Source organism: Cetorhinus maximus, chromosome 16, assembly GCF_964194155.1.
Source record: "Cetorhinus maximus chromosome 16, sCetMax3.hap1.1, whole genome shotgun sequence".
Classification (NCBI taxonomy): domain Eukaryota; kingdom Metazoa; phylum Chordata; class Chondrichthyes; order Lamniformes; family Cetorhinidae; genus Cetorhinus; species Cetorhinus maximus.
Window position 1 is genome coordinate 43,701,663 of NC_135894.1, and position 12,061 is coordinate 43,713,723.

The following is a 12,061-nucleotide window of genomic DNA, read 5'->3' on the forward strand; positions in this document are numbered from 1 at the left end:
AATGACAATTTAGTGAATTTAATTTAATGCTAAATTGTCTGCAGCTTTGTACTGTAGATTCTCACAGGTAAAAATATGCAGATGATGAACAGTTTTTTTTTTAACCTTAGAATCCATGTCCATCAGGGAGAGAAGACAGTAATCTCATCTGTGTGAGGTAAGTTCAAATTCAAGTTACAGGAACGTGGAATGCTGTTCAAATCCAATATGCAATCCAGTTGCCAACATTAATTAATTTAAATGGAATCTACAACTATTTTTAATCGCTTCTGATAAAATATCAATGGTCTTTAATATCTGAATTGGTCATAATAACGAATAAAAGAAATAGATTTTGCAAAAAGACAAACAGGTTTTGTTATTTAATTTAGTGAGACAGAAATGCAGTAATATGTTTCACTAAAGGTCCTTTCAAAATTAGCCATCCAGGGCATAAGAATAGGAGCAGGTGACAGTCATAAAGCCCCTCGAGCCTGCTCCACCATTCAATAAGAACATGGTTGATCTTCAACTTGACTAGTCATTACAGAACTTGTGTAAGTATTTTGCCTATCACACGTATTTTGTATCTACGAAAGATATGTTGTTTTGACTGTCCAGTGTGGATGTTCAACAGCAACTTCAGACTTCTCTTGTTGTAAAATAAGAAGCAGTTGGGAGTAAGTGATGAGACTGGAAGCCAATTGCAGATCTTAAGCATCATTTGAAGCTTAAGACTACATTAAACCTTGACTTCATTCCTCTATAGCTATTGTCATAGATTCAGTGAGAATAATCCTGTAACCAGAGTTGAGCTGTTGCAGTTGAAGTGTATCCCGCCAGCTGCACTGAGATTTAAGAGAAATGACACAAAATGAGATTGCTGGATATTTTTCATTTGTCTATTCTGACCACCAAGTGCCAATGGATATGCTATATTTTCCTTCTTTGTGGCTCCAAGAATACCCACAGCTGGAATAGAGTAAGGGGTAGCTGATTTTTCAATTTTCAATATTTGTTCTGTTTTATTTCAATGGGGCCTTGTAGTTACATAATGGATGTAGTTAATTTCATAACATCTCAAGAAGGACTCTGTCCCAAAAGTGTCTATTTTCCTGGTGTTCTGCATGCTTGAGCTGGCCAACTATTGGTGAATTAGAGGGCTTTGTGTGCATGTTATCTGCTTTGCTGGTAATCTTGGGAGGAATTTGGGTTCAGACCATAAGACTTTTTTTTCTAGTTTTATATGGTTAGAGGTTGGAAAAATTGTGAACAGGAGACTGAATTTTGAATGAATTAGAACAACCAACCCAATGATGAACATTATTTTAATTGCAACCTTCAACTATTCTCTGTGATAGAGTGATGAACAGGAGCATTCTATGTCTGATAGGTTGTTTTATTCCTGGCAGACTTCCCTTGGTGTTGTTCGTGCTAAGTTGGATGATATGTTGTTTTATAATGACCAGAACTCTGCATGTAATGCACAATATTTAAAAAGATTTGCAAAAGAAGCAAATGAGATGTGAGAAAAGCTTTTTCACAAAGCGAGTGGTTTGGGCCTGGAATGCACTGCCTGGAAGTGTGGCAGAGGCAGGTTCAATTAAGGCATGCAAGAGAGCATTAGATGATTATTTAAATAGAAGCAATGTGCAGGATTACAGGGAAAAGGCAGGAGAATGGCACTGAGTCATAATGCTCAATCAGAGAGACAGTGCAGACATGATGGGCTGAATGGCCTCCTTCTGCACCATAACAAATCTCTGATGTATTATTCTGTTGGTAAGAAGGTGTTTAACTAGTCCTGTCACTTTCAGTCCACAGGATCTAATTTCTGCATATGTAAGACCTAATTAGATGTTAATTGTTGTTGAGGGTAGGATATGGATTGGCACGTGCTGTGAATTGAGTTTCAGGCAGTGGATAACTTTCCTTCTCTTTTTTGATACATTTATTACTTTAAACTTTGATGGGTAAAGCACAACAGATGTCATTGACTTAAACCATAGTAGAGGCTCTCCTGTTGTAGTGCTCATGGTCAACAGGCCGATAAATAATATTAAAGAATAGGGACATTACACCGTTCTGTCGCAATGTGCAGCAAGTTATAATCTAGTCGGTCTCTTTTAATGCCACAACATATAATTCCTGGGTCTTTTCTTAGTCAATTTTGTACAACTTATGCTTTGCCAGATGTCATGTCATGTGTGTCCTGCCTGAAGGCAGGTCCTTGACTCATTGTCCACTGATGCTCATCCTAAGCTGTTTTCTTGGTAGTTTTGGCCAGTGGTGGTTTGCCATTGCTTTCCACTCTCATGCAAGGCAAAGTGGCAGGTCCCAAGATCACCTCAGCCAGAACAGGAATCAAACCTGTACTTTTGGCCTTATTCTGAATCACATGCCAGCCATCTAGCCAATTGAGCTAACCAGCCCCCTATTTTTCCAGATACTTGGATCAATTAATAGCCATACCAGCTTTCCTTTTCATATATCAATTTTCAATATGACTACTTAAGTCAATTTGAAGGCATTCTGCATTCAGAATGTAACAGGCAATGGCTTTCTTTCTCTTTTTGAGTTTTTTAAACTGTGACACAAATTTACATGTGTACAACAATAACAACTTGCATTTATATAGCACCTTTAAAGCTTTAAAGTAATAAAACATCCCAAAACACTTCACAGGGAATAAAGAGGGGTAGAGAGGGTTTTTTTTGGGGTGGTGGAGCGTAGGGCTTTGGCAGTTGAAGGCACAGCTACCAATGGTGGAGTGGTGAAAATCAGGGATGCTCAAGAGCTCAGAATTAGGAGAGTGCAGGTGTCTCAGCTGGAGAAGATTATCAAGATAGAGAGGGGCGAGGCCATGGAGGGATTTGAAAACAAGGATAAGAATTTTAAAATTGAGGCATTGCTTGAACAGGTGCCAATGTAGGTCAGTGAGCACAGCGGTGATGAGTGAACAGGACTTGGTGCAAATTAGTACATGGGCAGCAGAGTTCTGGATGGTCTCAAGTTTACGAAGGGGAGAGCATGGAAGCAGACAATGTGTGATGGATAGATTTCAAACATTTTTAATTATACACATTGACATTCCAGTTGCTAATCTTTTAAATTGGGTGATATCGTGCATTTGTGGCACACTGCTTGCTGATATCTGCTGCTGCCAGCTGCTTCCAACTCAAAGCAGATTTGAATTTAATCCAAATGAAGTTAAAACACTTCAAAAAATAGTAGCTAGCAGGGAATTGTATATCTCGCTGTCCATTAATGGATAGAAACTGCTGCATGCTTGATTGTGATGACATCATTTGTGTTTATCTCCTGGCTCCTCCAATTAGATTATTGTCTTTTAACGATTCCCAGCTCCCAGCTACCCTCTATTGTGAAGGTATCTAAACTTGATATGGCCATCAGGCCATCTCCAAGCCAAGACTGATAGCTTGGAGATGAAATTACTGTGCAGTAACTTGATCTTCAATCCACACCCTCAGTAAACATGGTTCTCCACTGAAAGCACAGACTGCTAAACTTAACTTCATAATTGTGGGTGAAATTTTACTTTCTGAAGCTTTGATAAAATCCTAAAGTTAACAGCAGGAGCACAAATGGGAACAATCCACCTTTATGTTGTGATTTAATATTGAATTTATCGCTGGCAACAACCTGCATTGGGGCATCCAATCACATCGACAGAAAACCAGGCACAGTTATTTATGTTTCATTTCCTTCTGTAGTCATCATTTAGAATGTTAATGGGGAAGCTAATATTTCAATTCATTTAAAAATACTGTGCAAAATTATTACCCTGCTCTTGAAACTTTATAAGGCTTCATCATGAGGTTGTCAATTTTGTAAGCGTGTAATGTCTCAGGAACTAAGTATTCTGTACAGTGACATTTTCAATGGATCCTTACTTTTTCATAGTACTTTATCTCGTAGTCCAGAATGATTCCATTTGGATGCTCAGGCTCCTGCCATGACAGACCAATACTGTTCTGGGATGCCCAATCTTTCCTCAGAAACCCAATCAGAGAGGGAGCTGAAAGGACAAAAGGTTCTGTAAAAATATTCATAGGGAAAACCAGCTCAAGTGAAACTTTGGCTTTTGGATCAGTTTAGCAGCAGTTGTCAAAAGTGCTATAATGCAACATGCTATTGTGGTTATTTCAATTTCACAGGTGGACACCCTCAGTCTCTTCTGTTACCACCGTTGCTGAACTTCACTGCCTTCTGTACTTGACCAATAACCCCTGACTCTAGTTTCTTCAATGGATCTAAGTAGCTTATTGACAACTGGTCACAAACTGCAGAAATTCCAACGGGCCTCTATTTTACTTGATGTGCTTAATAGGAAGCACAAACACCAACATTTGTTTTTTTCTAATATAGGCTTGGTGTGCAGCTATCAGAAACATACTACCACAATTATTTCCAAAACACAGCAAACCTCCATAGTAATACTGAACATTTACACCACCCATTCTGTAATTTAAGAAATCACTTTTGGATCTTGGATGATGCTGAAAAGGACAACAGTTTATTGCCCATTATTAATTGCCCTGAGAGAGTGGTGGTGGCCCTTCTTCTTAAACTGCTGGTCGTGATTTGATACAACTGAGTGGCTTGCTGGGTTTCTAGGGCAACTAAGAGGTAACCACACTGGTGTGGGACTAGAATCACACAAAGGCCAGACTTCGTAAGAACAACAGGTCCCCTTCCTCAAAAGGACATTAGTGAACCAGATGGGCTTATACAACAATCAAGTAGTTTCATGCTTCCTTTTACTTGTACCAGCATCCCCAGTTTACAAAACTGAATCCTGATTCTCAATCTGGTATGATGGGATTTGAACATGCTGCCTGAATTACTAGTCCAATACCATAAACACTGAATTTTTTAGAAATAATTTCACCTCACTTTTTTGTGCATCCCTACTGCCATCCCATCTTCTATAAACCTGGAGGAGAAGACATTCTGAACACTGGGGTCGTTGACACCTGTGCATTCTATGTCACAATGAATAGCTAATAGGAGGTGTAATATGACTGTTTCTGATAGATGTTCCTCTAACCTTTCTTCCCCAACAGAGATCGAATGTTTGTGCTTCTGAGATTATGAGACACCAAAACTTGCCCATTGAGGGGAACCAAGTTCTCAAGGCAGTCAGGATGCGCATTCAAACCCACCTCTGAGTGGAATGCCAATGTTCCTGCATTAGTTACCAAGTCAGAGTTATACATTTTATTTAGTATATGGTTCTTCACAATTTTTATATAGAGAAACCCTAAGATATTCAGGGCAGCTTTAATGAAAAGCAGAACTTCAAAACGGTTGATCAAGACAACTGAGATTGCTTGTCAGTCACTGTGGTGAGCTACCTATGTTACAGGGTAGCATATGTTACCAGTATTGAATCAGAAAATGAGGAGAAGTGATATAAACTAAATGGTACAATTTTAAACAGGTGCAGGAACAGTCAGACCTGGGGTGCATGTACGCAAATCTTTGAAAGTGACAAGGTGAGTTGAGAAGGCTGTTAAAAAAAGCATATGGCATCCTGGGCTTTATTTATAGCTAAATAGAATCCAAATAATATGCATGATAATCCATGGTTAATAATCCATGGATAATCCATGGATAATAATGGTTATCCATGATAAACTTTTACATAACACTGACTAGGCCTTAACTAGCATATTGTATTCAATTCTGGGTAACACACTTTAGGAAGGATTTCAAGGCAATGCAGAGGGCAGAGAAGAAATTGACTAGAATGGTATGAGGGATGTGAGTCTTCAATTATGCGGAGAAACTGGAGAAGCCTGGGTTGTTGTAGAGAGAATGTTAAGAGGATATTTGATAGATGTGTTCAAAATCATGAATGATTTTGATTAAGTCAATAGGGAGAAACTGTTCCCAGCAGCTGAGGAGTTGGTAACCTGAGGACATAGATTTTAGGTGACTAGAGTACGGGAAAACATTTTTACATAGCGAGTTGTTGTGATCTGGAAGGCACTGCCGAGAAGAGCGGTGGAAACAGAATCAATGGTAATATTCAAAAGAAAATTGGATAAATGCTTAAAGGGAAAGACTGACAGGGCTCTGGTCAAAAAGTAGAGAAGTGGAACTAATCAGATAGCTTTACCAAAGAGCTGGCACAGGCACAATGGCCTCCTTCTGAGCTGTATCATTCGATCAGCACACTCTGTATTGCTAGAGCATACATAACAAACATGATGCAAACAATCAGTAGCTTTGAGGTGTTATGTGCATGTCAGCATTTGCTGAAGAAAATCTGCTTAAAATTTTCCAACAGTAGCTGAAGAGGAAGCATGTCAGAATGCCCTGACTAGCAATCAGACATAATGGCTATAAAACTGTGGATAGAGGGACATTATCTGGACAGCAATGTTACTTACTTGCTAATCCTCAACTTGAAATTATTTGAGCCCACTGTTTCCTGTCAGTCTTGGCTGATAAACATCAGCAAAGGGTTTAAACTTCTTGTGCTGTGCTGAGACAAATCTAATGATGTACCATTTCTGGAAACACATGGCTCTGTCAGGCATTTGCAATCCTTCATTCTCAGCAACAGCTGATTTAGGCAGGAGCTAGTAAACAGCAATTTTGCAGGAAAAATCATGCTGAGGTTTATTCATTTTAGCACGCTCAATACTAGGTATCTTTTCTTTAATATTATGGCTGTTCAATAATATCTGCCGGCTGAATATTTAGAATGAAAAACCACGAACATAATGGACACTGAGTTTGTGCTTTTGATGGCAGAAGGTGAGTCGAGGCATCGATGTGAAGCATGATGCAGTAAAGAAGTGGAGCATTTGGATGTCACTGATACAGTGGAGGGGAGGAGGTGTGTGTATGGGATTGATACAGGATAGGGGAGGAGGTGTGTGTGTGGGATTTTTACGGTGTAGGGGAGGAGGTGCGTGTAGGATTGATACAGTGTAGGGGAGGGTGTGCGAGTGGGAGATTGATACAGTGTAGGGGAGGAGGTGTGTGTGGGATTGACACAGTGTAGGGGAGGGTGTGCGAGTGGGATTGACACAGTGTAGGGGAGGAGGTATGTGTGTGGGATTGACATAGTGTAGGGGAGGAGGTGTGTGTGTGTGGGATTGACACAGTGGAGGGGAGGTGGTGTGTGTGTGGGATTGATACAGTGTAGGGGAGGTGTGTATGTGTCTGTGTGTGTCTGTGTGTGCGTGCACGCGCGCGGCTGGGGTGGGGGGCATTTATATAGTGTGGAGGAGGAGTTGTGTGTGTGGGAATTTTTTAATGCATTCATGGGACGTGAGCCTCGCTGGCTAGGCCAACATTTATTGCCCATCCCTAATTGCCTTTGAGAAGGTGGTGGTGAGCTGCCTTCTTCAACCGCTGCAGTCCATGTGTTGTAGTTACACCCACGGTGCTGTTAGGGAGGGGGTTCCAAGATTTTGACCCAGTGACAGTGAAGGAATGGCAATATATTTCCAAATCAGGTTGGTGTGTCGCTTGAAGGGTAACTTCCAGGTGGTGGTGTTCCTATACATCTGCCGCCCTTGCCCTACTAGATGATAGTGGTGATGGGTTTGGAAGATGCTGCCTAAGGCACCTTGGTGAATTCCTGCAGTGTATATTGTAAATGGCAGACACTGCTGCTACTGTGCGTTGGTGGCGGAGGGAATGAATGTTTATGGATAAGGTGCCAATCAAGTGGACTGCTTTGTCCTGGATGGCGCCAAGCTTCTTGAGAGTTTTTGAAGTTGTACTCATCCAGGCAAGTGGAGAGTATCCCATCACACTCTTGACTTGTGTCTTGTAGATGGTAGACAGGCTTTGGGGAGTCAGGAGGTGAGTTATTCATTGCATGATTCCTAGCCTCTGACCTGCTCTTATAGCCTCAGTATTTATATGGCTAGTCCAGTTCAGTTTCTGTTCAGTGATAACCCCCAGAATGTTGAAAGTGGGGGATTCAGTGATGGTAATACCATTGAACATCAAGGGGAGATGGTTAGATTCTGTCTTGTTGGAGGTGGTCATTGCCTGGCACTTGTGTGGCGTGAATGTTACTTGCCACTTGTCAGCCCAAGCCTGGATATTGTCCAGGTCTTGCTGCATTTGGACATGGACTGCTTCAGTATCTGAGGAGTTGTGATTGGTGCTGAACATTGTGTAATCATCTGCGAACATCCCCACTTCTGACCTTATAATGGAAGGAAGGTCATTGATGAAGCAGCTGAAGATGGTTGGGCCGAGACACTACCCTGAAAAACCCCTGCAGGGATGTTCCGGGACTGAGATGACTGACCTCTAACAACCACAACCATCTTCCTTTCTGCTATGTATGAGTCCAACCAGCTGAGAGTTTTCCCCCTGATTCATGAGGGTGAAGTCAAGTATGTTTTTCCCTCTTCTTGGTTCCCTCACCACCTGCCGCAGACCCAGTCTAACAGCTATGTCATTTAGGACTCGTCCAGCTCGGTCAGTAGTAGTGCTACCAAGCCACTCTTGGTGATGGGCATTGAAATTCCCCACCCAGAGTACATTCTGCACCCTTGCCGCCCTCAGTACTTCCTCCATGCGGTGCTCAACATGGAGGAGCACTGATTCATCAGCTGAGGGAGGGCGGTACCTGGTAATCAGCAGGAGGTTTCCTTTCCCATGTTTCACCTGACGCCATGAGGGTCCCGAGTCGACGTTGAGGACTCCCAGGACAACTCACTCCCGATTGTATACCACATGACCATGGGACAGGACATACCCAGGGATGGTGACGGTGGTGTCTGGGACAATATCTGTATGGTTTAATTCCGTGAGTATGACTATGTCAGGCTGTTGCTTGACTAGTCTGTGAGATAGCTCTCCCAATTTTGGCATAAGCCCCCAGATATTAGTAAGGAGGATTTTTCAGGGTCGACAGGGCTGAGTTTGCTGTTGTCGTTTCTGGCATCTAGGTCGACGCCAAATGGTCCATCTGGATTCATTCCTTTTAGACTTTGTAGCAGTTTGATACAACTGAGTGTGTTGCTAGGCCATTTCAGAGGGCATTTAAGAGTCAACCACATTGCTGTGGGACTGGAGTCACATGTAGGCCAGACCAGGTAAGGACGGTAGATTTCCTTCCATAAAGGACATTAGTGAACCAGATGGGCTTTTGTGACAATCGACAATGGTTTCATGGTTATCATTAGACTTTTATCTCCATATATTTTATTGAATTCAAATTCCACCATCTGCCATGGTGAGATACGAACCTGGGTCCCTAGAACATTACCCTGGGTCACTGGACAATACTAATATGCCACCACCTCCCCCAGGATACAGTGTACGGGAAGAGATGCATGTGTGCGATTGATACAGTGTCAGGGAGGAGGTGTGTGTGTGGGATTGGTACAGTGTAGGAGAGAGGAGTTGTGTGTGTGGGATTGGTACAGTATAGGGGAGGAATTGTATGTGTGGAATTGATACAGTGTAGGGGAGGACGTGTGTGTGCGTGGGATTGATACAGTCATGGAGGAGGGGTCTGTGTGGGATTGATACAGTGTAGGGGAGGACGTGTGTGTGCGTGGGATTGATACAGTCATGGAGGAGGGGTCTGTGTGGGATTGATACAGTGTAGGGAGGACGTGTGTGTGCGTGGGATTGATACAGTCATGGAGGAGGGGTCTGTGTGGGATTGATACAGTGTAGGGGAGGAGGTGTGTGTGGAAATGGTACAGTGTAGGGGAGGAGGTGTGTGTGGGAATGATACAGTATAGGGGAGGGGTTGTGTGTGTGGGATTGATACAGTGTAGGGTAGGAGATGTGTATGTGGATTGATACAGGATGCGGGAGGAGGTGTGTGTATGTGTGTGGGATTGGGGAGGAGGTGAGTGTGTGTGGGATTGATACAGCGGGGGAGGGGCTGTGTGTGCATCTGTGGAATTGATACAGGATAGGGGAAGCTGCGTGTGTGTGCGCGTGTGTGTGTTTGTTTTAGTGTAAGGGGTGGAGTTTCTCAGCAAAGCAAACGTAATGTGGTAATGGGAATGTTGGGGTGGGATGGATTCTAGAGCATCTGATCACTGGAAGCACAAAATGACATTAGACTTCATCAATGTTCGTTTTCCTTCATTATCAAAGACGGCCTTTTCTTGTGTGCGTCGAGTTATTTGTTATGCGTTCTAACATGGCTATGGAGCCTGATTGCAGACCTGCATGACTTTCCATAGTGTGGGCAAGGACGAATTCTATGGTTTTGTTGGTGCTGCCTGATCTTTTAACTTGTCTTTTGTCTTTATCTGCCTGTATTCTTTGGCTGTTCATAGGAAACAATGCTATTACTTGAGATTGCTCCTTTTGTAGTTCTTTCTTGTGAGTTTTTTTTCCATTCTGTGGTGGACATGCCTTTCCTGAAGTTTGCCTTTAAGGAGTCCTTAAACTTAATCTTGGCTTAACTTGCAGGCCATGTCCAAGTTTAAGTTGTGAATGCATGACTGCCTTGTGGATTTTATCATCAGTCATTCATATTATATGTCCACTGAACTGAGCTCTGATGATGAGTGCTTCATTTCCAGACACTTCTACACTTTGAAGTACCTCAGTGTTGTATAGTTTGTCCTCCCATTTGTTGCTCATGCTGCTCTGAATGCACATGTAGGCAGTCGATGATACAGAGGCATATAGAAGGCTAGGTTTTATCAAAGCTTTGTACGCAGCAAGTTTTGTTGTAAGTTGGGGTTGGTTTTTATGGGGCGGGGGGGTGAAGGGTGGAGGAGTGGATGTGTGGGCATGGGGTATTACTAGCCAGACTTTAAAAATAGGCCACCCCATAGTGTGTCATTAAACAAGCAGAGAATGGGACTTCTGCTCCTCAGTGGGAGAGAGTCTCACACTCAAGTCCTTCCTGGCCAATCATATTGGCTGGCAGCTCTAGCAGCACCAGAAATCAATAGGGGGCACTGCTGGGGCTACAAGCAGTCCCATGATAAAGATACCAATGGATCCCGGACTCAGATAAGTCTGGATTTTTGGGGAGGGATCGGATACCCTAAGGAGGGGGGGACGATTGGTGTGGTGGGGTGGTGTTTGGAGGCTGGCCAGGGAGGCACAAAGTGGGGTATCATTTTGGGAGGTGTTGCCCCTAATGAGCACATGGCACACCCCCACCCCCAAAGGATGTACCCTCTTCCCACTTTTTCACCTCAGATGGTGAAAAAGTGGACTCTCCACTCTTGCCCACCTGCCCAAGCCAACTGCATGAATGGTGTGGGCAGCATAATATTCGGATTGATTGCCTTGTTAACAATCTCGCTTGCCCGTTAATGATTTTTTTCAAAATGGTTCGGGTTGGGGGCGGGGGGGGGGGGGGCGGGGGGGGGGGCTGCTGTTTTTGGCTCCTGCTCACCTACCGTGATGAGGAAAATGGGTGTATTGACAACGGGTTTGTGAGTCAACACCATCATGCTGCATATTATGCATGCATGGGATGGCAGCAGTCCTGATCTGCAAATGTAAAATCCCAGCCCTCAATTTCTCCACAGTCTCTTGCATAAACAGGCAAATACTGAACTTGCTCTGGCAACTCTATTTGCCACCTCGCAATCCATGCAGACATTTCTAGAAATTGTGTTTCTGAGATAGGGGAAGTTATCTACAGCTTCCAGGGTTGTGTCATTGATAGCTATAGTAGGTAGGGTATAGTGGGAGTTTGGTAGTAAATGGTGGAGTATCTCTGTCTTCCTTAAGCTGATGGTGAGCCCGTAGTCATCAGCTGCTTTTGAAAACCAGTTCATGAAGGCCATGCACAGAGTGTAACATGAGGGCACAATCAACGGCAAACAGCAATTCCCATCAACTCTGACACCTTAACTAAGGATTTCAGTCATGTCAGGTTGAAGAAATTTCTATCTGTTTTGAATTGGATGTATATTCCATTAGCTTTCCCATCAAGTTCCCCAGAAATCATGACAGCAAAGAATATACTGAAGGACTCAGGGGCCATGACACACACTACTTCACCTCACTCATTACATCAAAGGCATCAGTGTATTCGCTGTAGTCAGCGACGCTGGCTGTCATTACATCATGGCATTGCTGTATCAGG

The 12,061-nt window shown here is 43.0% G+C and overlaps 1 protein-coding gene across 1 annotated transcript in view; it reads right to left on the reverse strand.

The window, feature by feature from the left end:
• The window catches only part of epha6 (eph receptor A6), an 832,733-nt gene that overhangs the window by 153,405 nt on the left and 667,267 nt on the right, over positions 1-12,061 (reverse strand). The window contains exon 6 of the mRNA XM_078559784.1: positions 3,894-4,018. Within this exon, the coding sequence (XP_078415910.1) occupies positions 3,894-4,018 (125 nt within the window). The remainder of the gene's footprint in view (positions 1-3,893; positions 4,019-12,061) is intronic.